Consider the following 25,205-nt stretch of genomic DNA (forward strand, 5'->3'; position numbering starts at 1 on the left):
AATCTGAACTTTCATACAAAATGCTCAGTGTTAAAATGTTTGATGCGAGGGATTATAGATAAAAGTTAAAATAAAATTGTATGCACATTAAACAAGTCTCAAATGCAATCAACTCACTTAAAACTTAATTAGCTGTGCGTCAATCACCTCTAAAGCATATTCATATTATGTTAATTCTCAAGGGGTTTTTTTCTTGTTAATTCTGTTAAAATGCTCACTACTTATAATAATAAAATTATAATATTAAGAACATTTATTAGAAAGCTATAAATCTTGCAATAAAAATGGATTTTAAAACTTAAATATTAACAATTACTGAAATAAACACCCCATTAATTCGAGTTTCTTTAGGTTTTCAGATTCTTAACCTATTTATAGGGCATAGAATATTTTGCGCTAAATATATGAGTAATTTGATGTTTTAGCATAACTAAAAACTCATGAAAACATAGATAAACAATAGTTGTGCTCCACGTGATCGGGTGGTGTAATGAACCTGTATTGTGGTCGTTACCGATCAGTTTTGGTTCGGGCAATCTTCACTGGTATGGTCTGTCAGACGTATTTCACCATTTTCACTTGTACCTACAGCAAGGAGGGTTGAAACTTTATACTATTGAAAAATTGAGAGATTTCTAAGGTTTCTTAATTTCAATCTTCAGATATCTTGTAATGGGACAAAAAAAAATTTTTTTTAGCTATGAGGTAAACAGGGTAAAACTCTTCCACTTGAAATGGAAGAGCCCACCAGAAAGTTGGGCGACAATGATGCAAAACTCCTGGGCGGTAAAAGGAGCAGAGGATAGCAAATAAAGATGAGCTGCTAAAGCCCCACCAGGGCGGGGCGATTGAGAGAAGAGGGGCTGGCCGCCAAGAGGACAGCCAAGGCAGGCCTGTTGAGGATGCGAGCAATAAAACATGTTTTCCTTTTTGAACGGTTTTTCATCAAGCCATGGGACTCCAGAGGTCCTTGAGGGAATCTGAGAAAGCCATAAGAAACCAGAGAGATCACCAAGAGTTACAGAAGATCCCAAGCGTCAAGTTTGACGGTGAAAAAAGTGAAGTTTTGTTTATTTTGTCAAGATATTTTATGTTAGTTTTAACTGTGAGTTGGCCAATAGAGATTTAAGTTTTAAGTTATAAACAAGTGTTAATTGTTATCCTAAAGGTCACTATTCCTTGGAAAAAATAGTGTGGCACCCATCATTTATTGACACAGCCCCCAAACTTTTCCACTGAGCTATTAGCGGCACCCATAACTTGGGCTGGTTGCCACGGAACCTGTGACAGTTTGAATCTCTTTCTGTTTGCATAATTATAAATAAAAGATTTTTACATTAAATCAAAGTTTTATTATTTTATTCTTTTATTTTTATGTATAAACCATTGTATTTTTTTTTTCAAAAGAAAAAGAAATAATGTGATATATGTATATGCTTTTTAAAGCCCATTTGAAATTATGTCAGCTTCAAATGCAGGGTCGCTGGATTCGAACCCGAGACCTTTAACTTACAGTGATTTTTGTGTCAACACCTAACCCATTGTGGCCACCGATGCCCCCAATTATCTATTGTTTACTTGGTTTTTCTATAAAACTAAAGAAACGAACTAATGGGGTTTATAAAAAAGCGTAAATCTAATAAAAGGTAAATAAAGCGCTTCATGCGATTACCCACAGTAGGGGCATTTTGTTGAGGACTCACGGCTTTCATTATGGACTTGTCCCAAGCGATGCTGGCTTCAAGAGCATGCTGGACCATAGAAAGCTGAGCCGAAGTCTGCGATTTCTGAAGGGCTTCCTTCCAAATTACAAGTCCCTTGCAATCGCGGCTACCTTCCCCTTCATCGACATTGTTGCAACTCGCCGCCAGTTTCAGGTCTCCCGTGCTAAAAATGACAAATTTTTGTTATTTGGAATGGATTATAAATTAAATATTTTATACGCACTTTGCGCCAAGCGGCGGTTTGAGGTAGCGTTTCTCGATATTGTCAAACAGCTGAGAGAGTCTCTCTTTCGCCACAGCAACGGGGTTCACAGATGGACTTGGCGCTATACAAGCTGGCTTAAATTCAATTCCACTCGACGAAGCTTTCGGAGGAACTTTCCATCCCTATGTTCACAATAAGACATTATAAAAATACAACAAGATTTTAAAAATGTTTCTATTTCTATTAATTGACAATAGAGGCTGCAACCAAACAATTTACCTTTAGCTGCATACTGGCAGATGCGACTTTTTCTTCAAGCGCTTCGACTTGAGTGAGAATTGCCAAGTCAATCCTGAGGGCCGTTTCTTCACTCCAGTCATCCGGACTGTCCACGTTAGATACAAAATCCTCAGGGCAGTCTTCTTCTTGCTTGAAATCGGACTTTGTTGGGTCCCCGCTTGTGCTTGCCTAAGAAAAGAAAATTAATTTTTTGAAATCGGTACATAATTTCAAGGGACGTTACCAATAGAGTGGAATCCCAGGTATGGTCGGTTCTCAGTCTCGTGATGCTGGCCATAAATTCGCGCTCCCTTACGCCTCTTGGATCCAGGTTGGCTACGACCTCTTTCATCATTGGCATTGAGATCTTCCACCAACCTTGTCTCAAATCTGAAAACAATACAATTTACATTAATTTAAAAAGGAAAACTTTTTTTTATTTAATCTTCAATACCTTGGGAAATTGGTATCGGCTTTCCAGGTTTAGGCAGGCCATGCGTCTTACAATGTTCAAGCAATGCAACTTCATCAGCAGAAAGAGGCAGCGGTAGAGGAGAAGGACATGGAGACGGCGAGCCGTACTGCAGCTGCGGGATTCTCAATTCACCGCTTGTATCAGACCAGCACCTAAAATAAATACAACATTGATTCTCATCTTAATTTTTGCCCTTTTAATTCATTACCTGTACCCCGGTTGTGAATTAGTGATACTTGTCGAGTCACAAGGGTCTTTGGGAAGGATACTGAACCATTGGACGTCATCATGACTCACATTATTGGTGTGGTGGATTCCATTTACAGCGTTTGACTCTTTTTCCATGCATTCTCCGAGTCTTTCAAACTATAAATAGATGCTTAAGGTAGTAACAGGTTATAAAACACGCTAAATGGACAGACCTGTAGGACTCGCTGTGGTGCTTTGACCTCTTCTTTCACTTCTTCTTTAACTGGAGAATTTTCTTCTTTCAAAGGTTCCTCCTTGAGGTCTTCAGATTTAGGTGGTTCAGTCTCCGATGTGTCCATCTTTTCATCACCATCTACATGAAGTTCATCATTATCGACTGATTCATGTTCCTCATCTGGTTCTGATTTCACTTCCATCGCTTCATCTTTCTTGTCTTCGTCTTCCTCCTCTTCTTCATCTTTTACTGACGGCGAGCTAGGTTTCTAAAAATAATTTCTCATGAGATAAAACCTCAAAATAAAACCGAATAAAGAAATTAATAAAATAGCAAAGCATTACATAATATAGTTCTGGATCACCAGATTCAATAGCTTCAACATAAATCCCGGTACTTAGGCACCAGTACCTCCTACAAAATCTATCCTGCCCTATGCAAGATGATCTTAACTGGGATGTGTAATCTAGAAAAACAGCAATTAATATCCATTTTTTTATATCATCATTGATTTTTTTTTTTTTAAATTACCAGCTAGTGCTTTTGTATTCACTTCAGACTGTTTACTCACAACAGCCAAGGTTTCACCAATATTCATCTTCGCCAGTTCATCCTGTCAAAAATTGATTAGTTTAAAATCTCACAATTTCCAAAATATCAAATATAATAAAAAAATTAGTTTGTCATATATTTGTGGTGACTATACCACTCTCAAGAAAAGCAATACCTAGCAGGAAACAACCAATTGGGGCACAGTCTAAGACAAAAATTTTTATTCTTCTGTTCTATTCATTCATTAGTCAAAATTTCTTCAAAATTACATTGTAAATCTATTATAAAGCAACCTTGTGAACATGTAAATATGAATGCACAAAAATAGAATAAAATTGGTGTTTATGACAGAGTCAAAAGAGGATTAACTCTCTCCCCCTTGTAAAATTTCTTAGTATGCCTCTTTATCTCGACTGCAACACTATATTATTTCAGTGTCTGTTTTTCTCTATATTTATTTCAACTCCAGCAAAAACTTATTATTTCTCTCCAATCAAACCAGCTGGACCTCTTATTTTCAAGCAAGGATCCAAGAGTTTACTTTCAGGTAGAGACCATGTCGTGTCAATCCTCAGGCCTGGGTGAGCGGCATTGGAAGATTCCTCTCAAAAGGAGACAAGTAAGACTTTAATCGGGGGCCGCGGTAGCCGAATGGTTAAGGCGTCAGACTCTCTGTTAGTAGATCCCGCGGTCGTGGGTTCGATCCCCATCGTCTCCTCTGGACTTTTTCTGACACCTAAGAGGACCGGTTGCCGCAATTGAAAGAAATTGACACGGCACTCATCAATGGAAGGGGCGGGATCAGATCTCAGCGACCCTGAATTTGGTCCTAACCCCCTTTAAAAATGAGTTTTTTTCGATGGAAGAACTGGGGGCTGAAATTCACATTTGTGTTGTGAGCCCCCAAAAAATGGAGCCTGGGGTAAAGTACAATAAGATGTACAGCCGCAGTGCTCAGGAGGGAACTCCTCCCTGGACTAATCTCTTGGTTCCTCCCTTTTACAAAATCACTATAAGGCCATAACAATTAGAAAAAGGACAAACAATCTAAGGAAGCCAACTCCAGCTAATTCCTTCGAAACCTTCCAGACATACCTTCACTGGCTCTCTGAAGACAAAACAGTTTTTTTAAAGACTAAAAACTGAAATCACAAATATCATTCAAAGAGAGAAAAGACTACAAGGCCTACGTAGTGCAAGCAAGCAAAATTTTCCCGCTGACTGCAAACTCGGGACAGCGGATCATTGGAGTGTGTGTCCGGTCAGCTCACCATTGGCACTAGACTCTTTTCAGAGCTTTCTCAGGGTCGAATCCACTCATCTCTTGGTAGCCACAGGATTCCTCTTCTAAAGTTTTGAAAGGGCCTTGAGTCGTATGAGTTCACGGTATCGGTGCCCAGTACAGGTGGACAAAGGAAATTTCCACATCGTTTACAGGACCCACTCCCTCTTAACGAACTCCTCAAGGAGCTCACTCACTTATGGAGTGTGCTCTCTCTCTAGCCTGGAAGGGGTTGTGCCATCGAGCTCATGATAAGGGGTATGACACATATAGCGCATTTTGACAGAAGTGTTTACCAAGAGGAAAACTTTTATTTGTTTCTTTTTTTAGAGTGGGACATGACAGACAATGCAGTGGGTACCGCCATTTTGAAACAGAGTTGGTATGTCTATGAGACCCCCTCCCAAGTTGGTTTTGAAAGCATATTTCCTGAAATGGTTGTTTAATACCCGTGGTGCCACACGTATCTGTTTTGCGTCCAATTACGTGTAATACTTGTGTTTTTGATTTAGTTTTTATCTTGCATTTTTTTGCATTTATTTTTTAATTTATTTTCTATATGAAATACTACTGCATTTCATGTAATATAGATACATTATTAACTTTTACATCATATTACATATCTTATTTATAAAATAGAATTTAAAATTAATTATATTTATTGTTTATTCATCGCAAGTCACAATTTGTAGCGAATTGTTTATTTGAGTGTATGGCCAGTCCGATCCATTCACCAGGAGGTGTCGTATCAGATTAGCTCTTTTTGCATCGAGCGTAGGGCAGTGGAACAAGAGATGATCCATGTCCTGAACCTCCTGAACCTGATCGCCGAAAACGGTGAAGTTGGCATTGAAATTTTTTGCAGATATTCCACGCTGGGCCCATGTCTCTGAGAGTCTCTGTCAGCCTTGCTATTATATTGTCAGTCAATCCAATCCTGTCTTATACCTTTTGAAATTTTCTACCTTTTTCCTTGATGATTCCACAATTCCAAACACAAATTATTGAAGTGCTCTTTTTTCCCCTACAATCGAGTGAACTCATATTCAACTATTTTTTGTTCTTTTTTATCCATTGATAATATAGCAGGACAAGTACTTTTTTTATAAATTGCACTAATAAACAAGCTATTAGCTAATAATAATAGTTTAATAGCTATTTCTTTTCTAAAAGTACCTCTTTCCTACATTAAAATACAGGAAGAAGAGCTGAGCTTACAAAATTGGAACGATATGTGGATAAAGGCAGATGAGGGCATTAAGGTGGCCATTCACGATCGCGCCCAGCAGTCCAAACGGAGCAACACCGTTCCAAAAACCACGTCAATGGCAAAACTGAACTGGAGTGCCGGGCTGCGCCGAATATTCGACTGGTTCAACTCCATCGCACCACTCCAAACATCTTCGGCATGGCGTGTTCGTGAATGGGAAAACACACTTTTTTTTCTTTTTTTTTGGCGCAGTCTCCGTCTTTCGGTCACTGAGCAAACATCTTTGTTGCATATTCTCAAAAATTCAAAAATGTTTATTCTTTACTGGCAATGACGTCCAATCGATTTTATTCTCGAGGTGATTGAATTGTATAAAAGTTTACCATGTAGTGGTGAACAATGATTACCACGGCAGAAATAAAAGAAATTCGGCCCTCGACCAGTTGGTCGACCTTTTCAAAACAAAGGATACAAATGCAACGAGTGATGCAGTAACCATGGTTGATAACCCCTAAGCGCTAAGCAGAAATTGTAGTAGAGAACTTAAGTTCTTCATAATTCATCCCTGTAGCAAGAAATGTGGCTGCCAACCTCCGTGGCCATTTCATTTGTCGCCGAGAATCCAATCCGACTACACGACATTTGAAAAATGGCAAAAAGGAGGGAACTCAAAAGGTGGGGTTGAGATAGGAAGTTAGTGTCCGAGTGGATCGAAGATCGTGGGTTCGAATCCTGCTCGTGCCATTGACTTTTTTATCTCAACTAAAAACCTTAATTAATTGTGTGATATTAACTGGTCAAGCGGACCACGAAATTAGTGAATTTAATACAAAAATATATTTTTTATATTCAATCAAAGTATTTCTACTCACTCAAAGCATTCGTTTTCTGTGTAGATGTGTCATTATTGTGTGTCGTGTCGAGAGTGCCAGTGCGATATTGCTGTTTTATGTTTATATACATTGGATTTTGAAGGGGTGGGGAAGGAAGTCGGTATATAAAAGACATTTTTGTATATGGCGTCGGCTTCTTTGAGGTGAAAAGAGCCAACGAAGGGAAAAAACGTTGGTAATGGTTCAGCCAGATTGATCACTCAAAGTGTTTGTGAGTGTAAATACTTTGATTGATTATATATTTTTTTAAAATTTGCATTGTATAAATTCATTTTGTTCCACATCCTACATGTATTTGTTAAATTTAAACATTGTTTGTCAATTCCAGGCCCTGAAGATGATCTCAATAAAGATCGAAACGTTGGCACGATAAAGAAAATGTTTTTCTGAAACCTACATCACACCAGACCACATCTCATGATCTCCGAATAGTCATTGACTAGTACGCACTGAGATTCTTTGAAACAATTCATGTTGCGGGACAGAGTCGGGGCTGTGTAGATTCATTGTTGCAATGCAGCCCCGACTCTGCTCCATGACAAAGAACCGTGACCAGACCAAGATTCAGTTCACATTCATCAGTGCCTGCGAAAATGATGGGGGAACTAGCTCTTAGAAATTTCCCTTGTGCTTTTTGGCATTGTATGTAGTGCTTCCAATCGGAAGTGCATTAAAAACTATCCTTTTAAAGTGTGCATTTTTTCAATTTCGGCGACGGAAACACTGAATTTTTGGTTTAAACTGTTCCATGTTTGGCTTTTCAATTCCCGATTTCTGTATTCCGTAAATGAAATATCCCACAAACACCGATGGAATGCGTCTTCAATAAACTGTAAAGTCAACTCAGTACTCCACAACATACCTTTATACAAGACAGTATCAAAATCTTCAAGAGAACATTCACTAGAACATCAACTAAACAAATGAAGCAAGAGCGCTTGTTCCGATTCATGTCCACACTGGCAAATGTTGTGCAACATTGAGTCAAAGAATCCCACATCGAATGGGATTCAAAAGAGTCCAAAAATGCTAGCCGGCAGCACACCAGATTCATTGCAACAATGAGTCGGGGCAGCCCGGACTCAGGCTAGACACAGCCGAGACTCTCCAGAGATTCAAAGAGTCAACTCAAAGAATCCCAGTGCGTACTAGGCCTAACGGTCACAAAACACCACACACAGTGCATTATAATAATTGGCAATATAGGAAGAAAACGACAGAAACGAGACTGGTCAACTACTTTGAAGTAACCTGATACTGCTAGTGAAACGGCAGCATGTGTCAACTACGAAAAAATCTGCTCTGTTAAACACTTCGGTCAAAACTGCTATGTGTGTAATAGCCCTAACAGGCTCCTGGTAGGGTGAAAAAATTGGGACTTTCTTGCAAAAGCAAGTGCCCTTTTTAGGGCCAACACTGCAATCAAATGTGAGAAGCAGCCCAACAGTATTAAACATTAATAACTACCAACCTCTTCTGGTTGTGTGATATCACTCTCATTGCAGCTTTCAACCTCGGCTTCTTCCTCATTGACCACTTCTGGTTTTTCACCCACGGACCCGATCGCTTTGTTCTTTCTAGCTTGTATATGTTTCAATCTGAAAATATTTAATAGATAATATTTCAACATCCGACATTGTAGGTTTTTAATGTTATTTAAGACTCACTTCCTCAGGTTAGCTTCAATAGGCCATCTTTCTCTCTTGAGTTGAGCTACCGTATCAATCGCAGAATCGATCTGCCTTATCACAGCTTTGTTTTGAAGTAGTTCATGGCACAGGAATGCTAAAATCGCCGCCTTCTTTGTGGGGTTGAGCGAAAGGAAAGGCCGCTTTTTCAGCCATTCAGACATCTTGAATGTCGTGTTCTCTTTAAGGAGGGCAAAAAAGGCGGAGTTTTTGCCAGAGGTCTCTTCCACCAGCTCGTTCATGTTGTTATGGTGTTCTGTTACTCTCTTTTCTCTTTCCCTTTCAAAATGTACACCTAAACATCAAAATACAAGAATTATCCATAAAAATAACGATCTAATAATCTCCTGTAAATTATATAAATTTCACACCATTTCAAATATTTTACTTTACTGAAGTATCAAACAATATTTTCAAGTTTATAACGAACTATTTACAATAAAACCAACATTAAAGTGGCACAATACACACTGGCATATTATAAAAATTTACCTGTCGTTGCTTTGAGTTCGCCTGTAGCATTAGCATATAAATATATCCTTAGAATTTCACTTAAATTACTATGAGAAATGTCGGCCTGCTTCAGACTGTGACAGAGTATTGTCGTGTGCCTGGCAGGATGAGGTATTCCTGGATCCTCGATTCCACATATCACAAGCTGGGTTATCACAGACAATAACTCCTCCTCGGCGTCTTCATTGGCTCCCAATAAGGCGTCTTGGAGAGAGTTGAGAGTTGGGAGAGACTCCATATCTTTAAAGACAAAAATATTGTAATATATCTGGTAAAATATGTTCGAGAAGGAAACTTACCAAAGCCTAAAGTCTCCCCGAAATTTCTAAGGAACTCGTAGACTAAAAGCGTATCCGCGAATGCTTGACCGCTAAGCTTCAGACCCGGTATCCTTGACATCTTGGGCAAAGGTTTGGAATCTAAAAGGGAAAAATGAATTTTTATAAAGCTCCAAGAGAGTTATTTTAAATATAAAACCTTACCAGTCAGTTCCATGTCTTCAACCGGTTTTCTTAATTCACGCAGCAGCTCGACTTCAATTTTCCTCTGTTCTATCCTCTTCTCCCGTGTTGCGAGCTTTTCGGCTCGCTGTTCCAGACGTTTTTTCTCTCTTTCTTCCATCCTTTTCCTGATCTCTAAAGCTTTTACCAAACCCATATGCTGCCTTCTTCTTTCCCTCTCCTGAAAAAACACATATGAACTTTTAGTTTAAAGAAAATTAAAATCTTTTCATTGAGATAAAAAATAAACACTACTGATCATGCTTCAAAATGAGAATCTATTCAGTTAAAAATAAAACAAAAAATAAATATAAAAATATCATTTTCAGCCTATAATATTTAAAATATAGATATTTTCTCAATTGTTTTTAATTAATTAAATTAATTAATAAATACAGCACAAATAAATAGTGTTAATTTTATAAATAACCCTAAAACTTGAACAACAAATAACCGACAGGATAAGTTCAAAATTTTATCCATTATACTCATTGAACGCAAAATAAACCACACTTATTTGTTGTTACGGCTAATAAATGAACAACAATTATAAGTCAAATAAATAATGGCCATTTTCACATCATAAGATATGTGTTTTTAGTACAATTTCATTTCTTGAATTACTATCCTCGTGAATCACAAAAAGGCGTCATTGTGAAATAGAAACGTTATTCAAAAGTATACTAAGCAGTTTTAACTGAATTTAATCAAAGATAGTCCAATGAGGGTTTGGAAAAGTGACATGTCACTTGAAACCAAAATATCTCTGGAAAAAAAAATTACCCTTCAAAATAAATCTAAATTGGTTAAGACTGAAGACAAATTTTCTTTTGTATTTAGAATATTCAAAACATTATTTCTTTAAAAAGAAAAGACATGGAAGGGTCAAAACTTAAGCAGGTTTAACTTGTTTTACATGCCGTCTACATGCTATGTAGGATTTGACTATACAATATTCGTATTAAGTTAGTTACAAAATAAAAAATAAACTCAAAATGTCATGCAATTTTGCAAGACATGCACCTTCAGCAGAGTGTTTTGTTGAAAAACAAAACAAAAAGAAAAAAAACTGGCACAGAAAATAAACAAGGAAGGGGAGAGAAGCGGGTGAAAAAAAGCGAGAATCAACGACGTACCAACTCTACTGTGTACAGTATCTCCCTCTGCTTGCTGAGTTCTTGCATATACATCTAGAAACACACATGTCCTTGAACAAAGGATCACTTTACCAGTACAACTCGCCTTCAACTGGGCGAGTATGAAAAGTACAAGGTTTGCTGTTAAAGCTTGGTGGAAAGGTACATCACAACAGATATGGCAACAAAATTTACAAGTTAAAAATAAGAAAGTGTAATTATAAAATGTCTTCATCTTAAGCCTATCTCTTTATCACAATACATTTTTAAGCTGACGCTTTACAAAGACTTTCATAAGGTCCATCGAAGCACAGACATTTAAACAATTTTTTAGGGTAATACAGACAGTTAAAAAGGTTTTGTGTGACTAGGAAGAAAGTGATTCATAATTGATTTTTCAATGCAAGAGTAAAATAATAACAACCTGGTTTTTCACAGTTGCACTATACAATTTGTCGTTTCACGATTTCTAATTGTTATTACATATCTTTTAATATTTGAATGTTTAAAGTTGGATTTGTACTTATTTGAAATGTTCTATGCCCTAAGTGTTTTATTTTTGCTAAAAAGGTTCAAGACTAGGAGCCAAACTTCCACAAAATCTGAACTTTTTTACCCCTGACACTAACTCTACCTAATCTAGCCTAACCTAGCCAAACAAGGCCAGACCTGACCTAGCTTAACTTAACCATAAATTACACTTGTGAAATTACTGTCTGATAGTCCTCTTCCTAATTGCTCATATTCTAAATTTTATTTATCTTGTTTTGTACCAAATTCTACCTAACCTAGCCTAACCTAACCAAACCAGGCCAGACCTGACCTAGCTTATCTTAACCATAAATTACACTTGTGAAATTACTGTCTAATAGTCCTCTTCCTAATAGTTCATATTCAAAATTTTATTCATCTTGTTTTGTACCAAATTCTACCTAACCTAGCCTAACCTAACCAAACCAGGCCAAACCTGACATAACATAGCTTAACTTTACCATAAATTACACTTGTGAAATTATTGTCTGATAATCCTTTTCCTTGTTGTTCACATTCAAAATTTTATTTATCTTGTTCAAGCGGCAGAATATTTACAATCACATTAAAACTGAATGTAAAAGTTTAATGTTTACATTTTTCTCAAATAGCTTTTTTTTTAACAATGTCCAAAGTGATTGTTGCCGACTAATCATAACACGTAGTACATGTTTTCTAAAGAAAGTGTACAAATTGAATTAAAACTGATATAATAATGGAAAAAGATTGATCTACTTGCTAAGAAAGACCAACTAGTTTCTATTTATTATTGCCAAAAATTACATAAAAATCAGTTCATAAATATCACTTCACCAACTTTAGTGTAATTTACCAGAAAGGTTGAAAACCTGGGGTTTTGGCAGTCATGGTCAGACTTCGGCCGTCATTGTCCAAGGCTCAAGGAGTTATCAATAAACGCAATGAGTTCCTAAATCAAACCCATTCACAATCTCATTCATTCTTAAATACATTCTTTCCTATTTACACATCACTCACTCAATTAGAACGGTGGAATCTTGATATTCCACCACCACCCTTTTACACCCATTACATAAATAAATTAATTGAGGGTCGATGGGGTACTCAATATTCTGCCATTGGCCATATACTCATGCTAATAAATACACTCTTTTTTGCCATCTTCAGTCATGGAGCTTGTGTAAGGATTAAAATAAGGAAGCAGGTAGATTATCTTGTATCATCCTACTTTTATCCCTGACCAGACTCTTATTTAGGATCCACCTTTTAATTTGTCAGTATTGTAAAGGGTTCATGGTAGTTTTTTGTTAGGGGGAGTTGAATAACTATTCACCGGTGGGCTTCTGTAACAACCATAAGAATAGTGCCTCGGTCTAGCTTCAACCTTTTTCACTAAATTAGGGGGTGGAGTACTTGATATTCCATCACCCTTTACACCTATTATATAACTAATATAACGGTGGGTAAAAGGGGTACTCAATATTTCACCAATGGCTTGCTTACATTACACATTCGCGCTAATAAATACATTTATTCTCTTCATATGCTAGCCACACAAAACTATCAGTACTACATACAATAAAACAACCCAGTTTTCTCCAAAAAATAGGAACAGGGACCCAGATACTCGCTGCCAAGCTCAAGCACAATTCTCATAGCAGGGTGGCTTTCCTGCACGCTCTCTATACAGGGTGTCCCAATTCCTTCTGACGAAACTTAGGGAATCGATTCTACTCTTCGTTTGGAGCAAAAAATGCTCAGGGGAAATTTTTAGGAAAGTTCTCTATTTTGAAGATATTCGTCAATTTAGGTTTTTTCAACTTTTCACTACCTTACCACATAAAAACGCTTACAACTTCCAAAATGTTGAGACTACAATAAATCCAATTACACCATTTGAAAGAACGTTAAATTTTCTGTAAGATACTTCTATTTTCAATAATCTGAATGACATAAAATGTTAGCCAATATCAGTTGGAGCATGTCAAAATTACAACATTTAAAATTTTGGTCATGATTGCACGTTCGTACAAAAAAATACCTACAATTTGTCAAATTTCACAAAAACTGCTTCACATCTAATATGCTTTATGTTGATTTTTCAACTCTACTAGAACATTATTTAAAAATTAAATTCACTAATTTCGTGGTCTGCTTGACCAATTAATATATTACAGTTAATTAAGGTTTTTAGTTGAGATAAAAAAGTCAATGGCACGAGCGGGATTCGAACCCACAATCTTCAGCTAAATACGCCGCTGCTCTACCACTTGAGCAATCGTGACCTCGTTCCACTCGGACACTAACTTTCCATCTCAACCCCACCTTTCCAATTTTCCAATGAAGTATACGTCATTAAAGCTCACCGTGGCCATTTCATTTGTCGTCGAGAATCCAATCCGATTACACGACGTTTGAAAAATGGCAAAAGGAGGGAAAATTCAGTAAAAAAAAGTATACTTCATTTTAAATCATTAAATTCACATTAAATTGGAAAATTCAAAAGGTGGGGTTGAGATGGGAAGTTAGTGTCCGAGTGGATCTAGGTCATGATAGCTCAAGTGGTAGAGCAGCGGTGTATCTAGCTGAAGATCGTGTGTTAAAATCCCGCTCGTGCCATTGACTTTTTTATCTCAACTAAAAACCTTAATTAATTGTAGTTATTTAAAAACCTGGATATATCAACGTAAAGCATATTAGATGAAGTTATTGTGAAATTTGACAAGTTTTAGGTATTTTTTGTAACCTCAGTAGAACGTGCAATCATGACCAAAATTTTAAATTTTGTAATTTTGACATGTTCCAACTGATATTGGCTAACATTTTATGTCATTCAGATTATTGCAAACAGAAGTATCTTACAGCAAATTTAGCATTCTTTCAAATGGTGTAATTGGATTTGTTGTAGTCTCAACATTTTGGAAGTTGTAAGCGTTTTTATGTGGTAAGGTAGAGAAAAGTTGAAAAAACTTAAATTGACTAATATCTTCAAAATAGAGAACTTTCCGAAAAGTTTCTCCTGAGCATTTTTTGCTCCAAACGAAGAGTAGAATCAATTCCCTGAGTTTCGTCAGAAGGAACTGGGACACCCTGTATAGAGTCAAAGAATCACACTTTTTACTAGGTAGGACACATCAACATTTCTCTGTTTGCAGTCACACACGTAGACTAGAGCTCAAAAGTAAGTGTCCACATGTCAACCTTGCACGGCCTATCATTAAATGGGTGAGGATTACTCTTCTTTTTCGACTTAGAACCACCTATCATCGGTGAGACACGAGATGATAAGATAGGTGATTTTTGTAACATAATATTTTTCATGGGGGACTGTAGTGGCCAAGTGGTTAGGATATTCGATTCGTATTTGCTATGTTAGTGGTTCTGAATTTGAAACTTGGCACAGCCCATCAAATTTTAAATTTTAGTAATATGTAAAAACTTTTCTAAAATGGTTTGACCTATTCTCTTGGGCACCCACCAGGTAGTTGGACATTAAGCCCTCCTGTATGACAGGAATTCTTTACTTTACTTACTTTTACTTTACTTTTAAGATGCTATTTACTGGTTTAAAATTTAAAACATTGACTACTATTTATTTCACAGTTAGAACTTAATTTTTTAGTCAGAAAAATTTATTTTATCAGTAGTTCTGCTTAGGTGAGTGGTTGAAAGTTCAATTTAATTTTTAACGTTTTAAATCCTATTAAGTTTATGAATTTATAGTTTTTTGTTATGCTTTGTTCTTTATTGTATAGATATATCTAAAAAGCCCACAAAGTTCAATTAGCAACTTATACTTCAATTAGCACACAACATACCCAAAAATACTTTTGGCATATCTTTAAATGTGCTGTTCTGGAGGAGGGTTAGTCTGAAAAGAAGAGATTAGAAGAGAGAAAAAGAGGAAAAAAACACCATTGGAATGCTCCAAACCAAAGTGCGGGCATGCATTTTGTCATGATCCTAGCCCCACTCGTCCGCTATTGCCTATTTGCAAAGACGGAAGTGAACAATGCTCCAGTCCACAACCGACTACAACACACACTAAGCTATATCTGACGATTCGGTTAAATGGGACTTAACTTTAAATTATATCAATCGGGGGGTTGTGACATACCTGTTCTTTTATAATTGCAGCCTGTTGCCTCTTCAGTTCCCTTTCCTGGAACAAAATATAACATTAGAGTTTTAAAGGACTAATGCAAATTTAAATTTTAAAATGTTTTATTTTGGCAGAGCTGAGCTTTAAATTAAACACTACTGTAACAATCATTTTGTTAATGGAAAAACATTAAAAATAGCGCTGAAATTTTATTTTTAAAATATTGTAAAATAAACTAGTCTCAACAGCAATACAAAAGATAAAAATGGTATTTCAAGAAAAATGAAAAAAATTATAATTACTCTATTAATGCCATGCTTCATTAAAATTCAATACCTACCTAATCTTTAATTTGCTCCCATCATAATCATTAAAGACAAGTCTTTCATCAATAAGATCACCATGCTGATTTATAATTAAACAATATTACCTACTTTTAAAAGATGTAATTTTTAAGTTTGCGCTGATAAAAAGCTTAAAATGCATTTTTATTTAAAATTAAAAAAATATTAGACTTTTTAATGGAGGTTCGCAAGAGCAGAGCTCATATCAACCCCAGGATTGGTGTTTTAGAAAAAAAAAAATCCCATTTGTAAGTATGCAGGGTTGGAATGCAGGGCTGCTGGATTCGAACCCGGGACTTTTACCTTACAGTGATGAGTGCCATATCAACGCCTAAACTGTTATGGCCACATGGTTAGACCACCAAAAGAACGTTTTGTACTTATATTTATATATAGAGAGAGAAAATGAATAAAACTTAAGAGAACCAAAAACCTTGAATTTGATTACTATTTGTTCTACCTATTCTCAAAATTGTTAGCTAAATGACTGTCAGGGAAAAAACTCAAAACCAAAATTTCTTTTAAACAATATCTAATTCGAATTAAAAATTGTGACAAAACAAGATTTTTTAAAATTTGGTCTTTTTTTATGTTGAACTTTTTTTTAATGAAGATATTCCAGCTATGATGTTATCTGAACCCTTGGGGTGCGTTTTTTGAAGAAAAAAAAATTTGTTAAGTATGTCGGGTTCGAATGCAGGGCTGTTGGATTTGAACCTGAGACCATTACCGTACAGTGATGAGCGCCGTGTCAAGCCTAAACCGCTCCATCCACCAACGGCCCTGGTACATCCTTTAAACGCACATTTGGCCAATTTACTTCTGTGCATAGTTTTCTGTTTTTCGAGTCAAAATAATTCTAAAATGTATAATAATAATGCAATCTAAAACTCAGCTCAGATCCATCGAATAATGAATTGGTTAATAATTAAATTTCAACTAAAAAGCAGAAAAACCATGTTTTTGTTTTTGTTTTTTTATTTGGCGGTGGTCAAACTTACTTGTTGCTTGCGCTGTTGCCCCTCTAACCTTTGTCTTTCCAGCTCCTCTTGTTTTTTCTTGCGAGCCTTTACATGCAGACACAAAAACAATAAACATATAACTAATAATAAATAAAGAGATACATAAATAAATGTACTTCTAACAAAGTGGAACGGAACTGTTTAGTTTGACAAGCAGCCATTAATCATAAACAAAATTGTTAACAACTAAAAACAATTCTTTTTAAAGCTGCTTTCACTACAAATTATAAGTTAGTAAAGCCGGTTTTATTTGTTTTTGTTTTAATCTAATAAATAAGTCAATATTTGAAAGTATTAAATCGACAAATTGTTTTATTTTTTTATTGTTTAATTGAAAATCAATTATAAAGCTTTTTATTACCCCTTTTTGAAGAAAATAAAAATTTGATATATAATTATAATTTTAAAAACTAGATCTCATGCAACTATTAAGCGTAAATTGTTAAAGTGTGCATTCCATGCGTGTGAAGACAGCAAATTCACAAAACACCAATTCTACGGCCAACTGCAAAATACCTATCATTCAACCTGAATCAATGTTAAGTTTGGCAGGGTCAAAAGTAGGCACAGCTGAGAACAACTTGAACTGAAATAAGATGTTCCCTCACAGCAGATGATGCAGGAGTTACTTTTTCTAGAAAGACTGATACCGCTGCGATTATTTAACAGTTCTGCAAATGCTGTTCATGCAGACTACTGGGCAATCTATAGGGTCCTGCTTGAGGTATGCAAATGTTTCCAACGTATTTTTTTTTTTTATTTTAGTGTTAACTATTTGTCATTATTTGATTTCTTCAAATAAAATTTAAACTGGGTGAAAATGATGGATATATTTGCAAACCGAGCAGATTAAACTAAGGTTGTCGAGGGAGTTCGTACCGGGCTGGCTCCAGGGGTTGGCATCACATTGCCTCTTTGTTTCCAAATCGTAGCCACCGTCGAGTTGGCCAGACCCAACTCTCTGCTAACGTCGGATTTGCTTTTCCCCGACTCAATCTCCCTAATAATTCTCCATTTTTCTTCACTTGTGAAAGCTAGTCTCTTTCGACCCTACACAAAAGATATAGTTTAACTATCTCAGCCTCTGCCTTCAATGATTCTCCGCCGTCTTTCTAGTTTTATCCCTTAATCTTATTCAAGAGTTTTCCCTTATTTGTTTTATTTTATTTACTTTTTTTTTTTTTTTTTTTAATTGAAAAGCCGAACCCGTCACAGGCAAATGGGGAGGAAACAAAAAAAAACAAAGAAATATTGTGCAGATGAGATGGTTAAGGTGCAACAAAAAAAACATAAAGTGTAGTGATTTCCAATATTTTAGCCACACCATCAAGCAATGTACAAACAATTTTAATATTATTTACTATTTTTAGAATTTTCGCTTTTGAAAAAGTTAATGGTGTATTGAAAACAAAATCAAGTGCATTGCGAGTTTTGCTGGACTTTAGAAAAGTTTATACATCAAATACCTGCACTAGTTACAAAATTATACTCAACAGTTATGAAAATTAAGGAAAATTTCATTACATAAAAATAATAACATACAAGCAAATAAATTGGCCTTAAGTTTTATCTTACAAACAAATTTAATTGATAAAAGATACAAATAATGGTATAATTAGATTAGTTGCTCTCAACACTGGAGACAAAATGTTAACTAAAATCAGGTTTTATAAAATAGGAGACTTGCAGATCAAAAACAGAAATTACTGAAAAAATATATCTTATTTGACGCAAGGTGTAACAAAAGTCTTTCAATATTAATAAAATAATTATAAAAAATTGAGTTTATGTAAATTTATTGGAATGAATTTAATTTATTTATAAAAGAGGTCGTTTAACTCTGCCCCTGGGGAATAACGAGTACTCTGGGGGAGTGTGTGACGTCTGGAGAGAAAAGTAATTCATTAGCAAAGATGAAGTTCGACCACACCCCTTGGAATATCGAGTACTCTGGGGGAGGGTGATCAGACTTCTTGTATGTATCAGGTGCTGTGTTTTATGTTAAATTGTTAGAATGAATGTAATTTATTAGTTATTGATTATTGCTTTATTTTGAATTGAAGTAATTTATTAGCGTGAAAGGAAGGGTTGTTTAACCCCACCCTGAGAAATATCGAGCACTCTGGGATGAATGTGTTCTGTCTGGAGAGAATTTATTAGAGAGTAATTTATTAGGAAAAATGTAGTGGTTCGACCCCTAATATCGACTACTCTGGAGGAGTGGCGATCAGACTAGACTTCTATGTATGTATCGGGTGCTGTATTTTGAGTTGATGTAATTTATTAGCGTGAAAGGTTTAACCTCACCCTGAGAAATATTGAGTACTTCTGGGATGAGTGTGTGCCGTCTGGAGAGAAAATTAATTTATTAGGAAAAATGTAGTGGTTCGACCACACCCCTAGGAATATCGACTACTCTGGAGGAGTGGTGATCAGACTTCTATGTATGTATCGGGTGCTGTATTTTGAATTGATGTAATTTATTAGCGTGAAAGGAAGGGGTTGTTTAACCCCACCCAGAGGAATATCGAGTACTCTGGGATGAACGTGTGACTTCTGGGAAAATAAGTTATTAGTGAAAATAAACTGGTTCGACCACACCCCGATGATTCTCGACTACTGTGGGGAGTGAATGTGACTCATTGTGTGAATGTGAGTACCACGTAGTACCACCAAGTAAGAATATTCACTGTGTTAACCAGTAGGCTGCATACTGCATACCGAGATCATTAAACCACTTTTAAATCAGTAAAAATACAAAATTTGGTTTTATTAAAAATTATTTGCTTGTAAAAGTACGTAGTGGTTTTCAATAAGACACTTTAGAAGAAAGCAGTGTCCATGAGTGGTTTGTTTGGTTTAGAAACGGAAATTTTCATTTGGAACATCCTTCAACCATTGACGAAATTCAAACTTTTGTCACAAATATCCACACTCAGAGGCACAAGACACTCTTCCCTACTAAAACGCAAAGAAAATAAACTAATTTTAAAAAGATTGATGGAATGAAAAGTTTACAAAAATTCAGAGATGAAAATATTAGAGAAATGCAGGGCAAGAAAGTAATGGTGGGATTTGAAGGACGAGCTTCACCCCTCCAACCAAACCGTCAATTCGACAGCGGTACATGTCAGCTATTGACCAAAAAATTGGACATTGCCCCTTCACTTTGTCATTTATTTCAGTCTCTGCAAAACTTAATAATAGTAAAACTTTACTTGAAGACTGCAGAAAAATCCGAAAATCCGCATGTCGAGTCCATCACTCAAAAACTCCAGTTGTTTTGGGAGGATGAAATAACAAAATTATATTAAAAATGGCAATAGGTAGTGGAACAAATTGATTCATATATTGTTGATTAAATGTGTTTACAAGTACTTGAAATTTTTGTTGACTTTAGCATCAAAAAGTACTTCGGATTTATTGTACAACCCAATATAAATTTGTTAGCAAGCCAGCATGAAGAATTGATATTGATTTTGTTGCTTGTACCAAGGAATCGCTTGCAAATTGTACATCAATAAATAATCTTTGTGTAAATAAAAGCGGTAGTTACGTAAATGTACAAAAGAAAAATATGAACTTTTGTTACACCCTTCTTAAATGGCGATCAAACAAAATTAATTCTGATGAGGAAAATTACAATACAAATTATAATAAATTGCACACAAAAATTGTTTAAAAACAAGAATGCTATGTTTTGAATTTTAAATCTGTGATTTTTACTCTAGGAAAACAAGTAATAATTTAAAAGTTACTCCTTTATTTTAAGGGGAGAAAATTACTTCAGTACTAATAAAACCATTATTAATAACAGATGAAGAAATGAGCGAGTTTGTTCAAAAATTTAATTGTACTTATATTTACAAGTCTCCTATCTGACTAGAGAATACGAATAAACAAAGTTGAAAACTTTGTACAGTCCATCACCAATTTAGCACACAAAATGTATATGAAACTAACAAAAACATATGAGACAGGAATGTGTGTTCATTCAGGCTTTTTGCACAAATAACGGTTCTACAAATATATATTAAGAAAAAATATAATTTTATTATTAAACATACAGGGTCGAGAGAGAAAAAAATAAAAATAAAACATGCATTGAATCTGAAAAGTTTTTCTTGTTTACCTCAAGCAACTGCTGGCTCCTTTGCTCTCTTTCTTTCCTCGCCTGCTCCTGTCTTTCTGATCGTTCTTGTTCTTTCAGCAGTCTTGAAAAACAATAAAATTAAAAAGTTTGAATAAATCGATATAAATTTTAAAATATTAAACCAACCGTAAATGCTCTTTTTGTTTGGCAGCTTCTTCTCGTGCGAGGCGTTTTGCTTCTTTGGCGGCGAATGCCATTCGGTCTCGCTCTTGTTTATTCTGGTCCAGAGCGGCCCTGGTGTACAAATAAAGGCTTTTGAATACTTTACAGACATGAAAACAGTTTAAAACATACCTGTGCTGCGCTACTAGTTCTTGAAGCTTGAGCGCAAGGGTCTCTTCATTCAGACGCACCGGCTCCTTGCTTCCTTGGCCAGATTCGATGTAATCACCGAGCAGGATTCGGCAACTGAATGAAAAGTGTTCCCTCGTAAGTTCTGATCCCTGCTTCTCTAGAAACTATGAGAAAATATATTAATAAAGTATTCTGTCTTTAATATTTGAATCATGACTTACTCGGACTAGGTCACTGAAATGGCGGAATGTTCTTCCGCAGGGCGAAGTGTAGACGACTTCCCCTTTTACACCCGCTCGCCCCACGCTTGTTATGTATGTCTCCCTTTTCCAGCCCTTCTCCAGGGCTTCACGCAGTTTCATTTCATCTATCACAACCTTCCGCCGCTTTCCACCAGGTCCTCCATCTTTAAACATTAATTCAATATAAGACAACTAAGAATTTTATTCAAATAAAATTATTTTTTAGTCCTAGGTAAAATGGAAGGTAGATAGGACAGGTTTCAAGTAAAATCTTTAGAATTAGTGTACCATTGGACATATTATCCCTATCTCTTTTTCTTTCACCTTCGCTCTCAGAGCTAGTTTCTGAAAGATCAGAGTGGCTGTCTTCTGACATTCCATCAGTGCTCATTTGCTTGTGGTCTTCGAAGCCCCTGCTGAAGTTCTGCAAACCGTACAATAACTTTAATTCAAATAAATTTGCCCAAAATAATTGCCTACTCACCAAAAGCGGGTGGTCTTTGCCAAGAAGATGGTCCTGGAGTGAATTGGGAGACCCGGAGACATTGCTTTCATCCTTGTCTTTATCTGAAAATGTCAATGCTGTACTCTTCGGTTTTGCCACTTTTTCATTGAAAATTTCACCATAATTTGAGGCGGATTTGGCCAAAGCGGCGAGCTGGCTGATTTCCAACCCAGGTTTGAGGCCGAGCGCCCTGCTCTGAGCAAGGAGAGAGGCGACTGTGTTTTTCTTTGGTTTTGAAACGCCTCTTCCTAGGTTTCTTGGCCGCCCATCCTACAAACCAACATTGTACAAATAAAAACCTCCAAAATTTACCTTTTAAATGGCTAATGTTAAAAATAAAAAGACTTTAGAAATTTGTAAAATATTAAGGTTTTCTTATGATATATGCCATTCAAGTTCGCCTACCATATTATTATCATGGTTTTCTTTATTCTTTATTCTTTATATTAGGCCAATTCAAAATAAAATATTTTTAAAGGTGTAATAATCAACAAACTAATGAAAATTTGTTCTGCTTACCTTGTGAGGAACAGAGGCATCGTTTTCCTCACTGCCGCTGGAAGGATGTGAAGACTCAGACGCCGTGAAAGGCGGGACTCGCCTAGGTTTGGGCCCAGGCTTTCTCCGATCGACTAGAGAGCAAAACAATCAGTATCGTTTCGCCATCGGTAGCACGTTTCCAACTTACCTCTGTCAGACTGGCCCAGGTTCTGCGAAAGGGCTGATAACGACTGGAGGGCAGAATTGTTGTTGTTGTGGTTAGTCGGTGTGTCTGGCTTCAATGACAAGTTTAGAGGACCGTCGTCCGTCTGGGACAAGGGCGACGATCTCCCATTTGTCTGGCCCAATTTAATCAGTTCAGCTCGCTCAGACATCTCCATTCCCTGTAAACAATTACCCTATCATTGTTTAAAAGTCTTTAAATTTTTATTTTTTTATTTTAATACAGTTACAAATAATTAGTTGTTAATTAACTCAAATTTGCCTGTAAAATTAATAAAATTTTGATTCTTAAAATGTATTTAATGAATTTAATGAAGAAGTGTTTGTGAAGTTTTCAAAAATAAAATATAGTTTAAAATAAACGTAATTTTTGACATTCAATGTAATTCATAATTAATTTTGTATAATTTTACTTACATATCTGTAAAAAGAGTCTTCCAATGAAGCAGACTCCTTGCTTTTACCACTCAGATCCAAGCCGACAAATGGTTTTGACTAAAAATAAAACAAAAATATATCAGACATAATTTTTCGCTTGGATTTGTTTCTTTAAACATACATTTTTGGATTTTTGTGAGTGGTGGCCCATGTTGGGCACGTCTAATGATATCGTCTTCTTCCTGCCTCGGTTCGTCGTCCCAGGAACCTTGGGCCCGATCATGGACGATGTGTATTTAATTATTTCCGTGTCAGGGGGCAGTCTCACGCCCAAAAGGCCATCACTGGAACAAAACAACCCTTGTCAAAAAATCCTCCCGTAAGAAAAAAATCAATTCATCTAATGAAATGTTTGTCTTTACCCTGATGCCGTTGTAGGCGGAAGTGAGCCAGTCGGTACCGAAGGCGGCGTTGAAGAAGAGGATGATGACTTTGAGTGGTTAGTCTTGCTCCCACTCACTGAAAATTAAAACAACAATGAAACATTTCTGATATAAACATATCAAAAAGTAAATATTGTTAAAGTACTATTGGAGATGTTACAATAACATTTTTGAAGTGAATGATGAAGTGGAATGGAATAATTAAATGGAAAGAATAAACTAGGCTGGAATGGCATTAGGTATAGCCCTAGGTCCTTCTAACCAAACACGTCCAAGATAATTTGGCAACCCTGGCCATATCGACTACACCACCATATCTATACTGGAACTGTGTCATCGGGCTCTAGGGCTGGGAGAAGCTATTGCATGTCACAAGTGTGATTGGTAGGTGGTCCCTGGAAAATCTAAACCATAGAACAAGAATGATCCTAATCCAACTGAGAATTGATCATACACAGTTGACACACTTACTTTTGAGCATCCAGTTTTCAAATGGGTCTAAGATCAGAGAAGGGTTTGTGCACAGCAATGGAGTACCCACAAAATTGCAGTGAGTACACCGCTGAGCTGCACGTGATCTAACATGCCCTTGGACTAGCGCATGCAGGGAGAATTCATTCCCTGAGTGTATTGTGGACCCTAAGAGACAGATCTCGGTGGATCCTCTCATCGTTTCAAAAGATATACTGAGTTGAAGTGTCTCGCGAAATTGGTAGTACTTGTCTGGGTATCTGGATGTGTCAGGCTGGAAGGCAAGAAACAAGCAGTCAATGGGACAAAAGCCAGGACGGCTCTCACTCCAGACCTACTATCGTGAACCGACCCGCTGACCTAAACGAGAAAAGAAGTAAAGAAAAGGTGGTAGTATCAGTGGTCTGGGTCCTCTGAAGCAGACTCATAACTGGCCATACACAGTTGACTCTCGGACACTTACTTTTGCCCTGCATTTAGAAAAAGGCTGCCCAATGAGTCCCATATAATTAAAATGCCATTACTTGGCTCAGTACAGGGAGCGAGTAAGATTGCCACCCAATATAAGAATTGTGTACAAGCATGGCAGTTAATATTTGTGATATGGGATTACGGTACGGGGAGGAACTAATAAGAATATATTACACCCCCTAAAAGTTATTCAAAATTAGTAAAATTAATATTAAATAAATTAATTTAAAACAGTTATTTTTAAAATGTTCATATCTTCATATGTTTCAATATAAATTATTTCATAAATCTTTGAACTTTATCACAAAGATTGAACTATTACCATGATTTGCGCAAAATACAACTAAATACCATAATTTTTCTTATAACAGGGTACTTAGCATATTTATGAAAATAGAATTAATATAAGTACTTTCAGAAACTTCAGTTAGTCACAACAAATGTATACATTCATACATTTTTGACTCAAGAAATTCAAGAAGTTTCTCAACTTTTTTCTTTTAAATTAATAATATTTTATACTTGTTTTATTATTATACAAGGACATTACTAATTATATTGATAAATTTTAGTATTTATAAATTATTGACAAATTGAACATCTACAGTTTGTAAATTCCTGTCATACGTCCAACTACCCTCTCGGCGTCGCGGACGAGGGTGCAAC

General features: G+C 36.1%; 1 protein-coding gene across 12 annotated transcripts in view; it reads right to left on the bottom strand.

Moving 5' to 3' along the window:
- The window catches only part of LOC106664199 (bromodomain adjacent to zinc finger domain protein 2B-like), a 223,267-nt gene that overhangs the window by 9,306 nt on the left and 188,756 nt on the right, over positions 1 to 25,205 (bottom strand). For 2 of the 12 annotated variants that reach the window (XM_014389663.2, XM_014389662.2), the window contains exons 6-35: positions 23,577 to 23,673; positions 23,336 to 23,498; positions 23,194 to 23,271; positions 22,742 to 22,937; positions 22,573 to 22,685; positions 22,173 to 22,323; positions 22,033 to 22,115; positions 21,837 to 21,990; positions 21,528 to 21,712; positions 21,307 to 21,470; positions 21,139 to 21,264; positions 20,992 to 21,073; positions 17,739 to 17,909; positions 16,839 to 16,904; positions 15,509 to 15,553; positions 10,882 to 10,935; positions 9,728 to 9,926; positions 9,545 to 9,664; positions 9,225 to 9,485; positions 8,712 to 9,027; positions 8,516 to 8,642; positions 3,639 to 3,720; positions 3,452 to 3,573; positions 3,106 to 3,375; positions 2,892 to 3,049; positions 2,663 to 2,835; positions 2,453 to 2,598; positions 2,209 to 2,397; positions 1,948 to 2,111; positions 1,677 to 1,887 (exon numbers count right to left, since the gene is read on the bottom strand). In XM_014389663.2, coding sequence (XP_014245149.1) covers positions 1,677 to 1,887; positions 1,948 to 2,111; positions 2,209 to 2,397; positions 2,453 to 2,598; positions 2,663 to 2,835; positions 2,892 to 3,049; positions 3,106 to 3,375; positions 3,452 to 3,573; positions 3,639 to 3,720; positions 8,516 to 8,642; positions 8,712 to 9,027; positions 9,225 to 9,485; positions 9,545 to 9,664; positions 9,728 to 9,926; positions 10,882 to 10,935; positions 15,509 to 15,553; positions 16,839 to 16,904; positions 17,739 to 17,909; positions 20,992 to 21,073; positions 21,139 to 21,264; positions 21,307 to 21,470; positions 21,528 to 21,712; positions 21,837 to 21,990; positions 22,033 to 22,115; positions 22,173 to 22,323; positions 22,573 to 22,685; positions 22,742 to 22,937; positions 23,194 to 23,271; positions 23,336 to 23,498; positions 23,577 to 23,673 — 4,466 coding nt within the window. The remainder of the gene's footprint in view (positions 1 to 1,676; positions 1,888 to 1,947; positions 2,112 to 2,208; positions 2,398 to 2,452; positions 2,599 to 2,662; positions 2,836 to 2,891; positions 3,050 to 3,105; positions 3,376 to 3,451; positions 3,574 to 3,638; positions 3,721 to 8,515; positions 8,643 to 8,711; positions 9,028 to 9,224; positions 9,486 to 9,544; positions 9,665 to 9,727; positions 9,927 to 10,881; positions 10,936 to 15,508; positions 15,554 to 16,838; positions 16,905 to 17,738; positions 17,910 to 20,991; positions 21,074 to 21,138; positions 21,265 to 21,306; positions 21,471 to 21,527; positions 21,713 to 21,836; positions 21,991 to 22,032; positions 22,116 to 22,172; positions 22,324 to 22,572; positions 22,686 to 22,741; positions 22,938 to 23,193; positions 23,272 to 23,335; positions 23,499 to 23,576; positions 23,674 to 25,205) is intronic. The other 10 variants (XM_014389664.2, XM_014389667.2, XM_014389665.2 and 7 more) reach the window with 10 other exon arrangements.

The sequence above is a fragment of the Cimex lectularius genome, unplaced genomic scaffold (assembly GCF_000648675.2).
Source record: "Cimex lectularius strain Harlan isolate CLEC.00 unplaced genomic scaffold, Clec_2.1 scaffold119, whole genome shotgun sequence".
Classification (NCBI taxonomy): Eukaryota; Metazoa; Arthropoda; class Insecta; order Hemiptera; family Cimicidae; genus Cimex; species Cimex lectularius.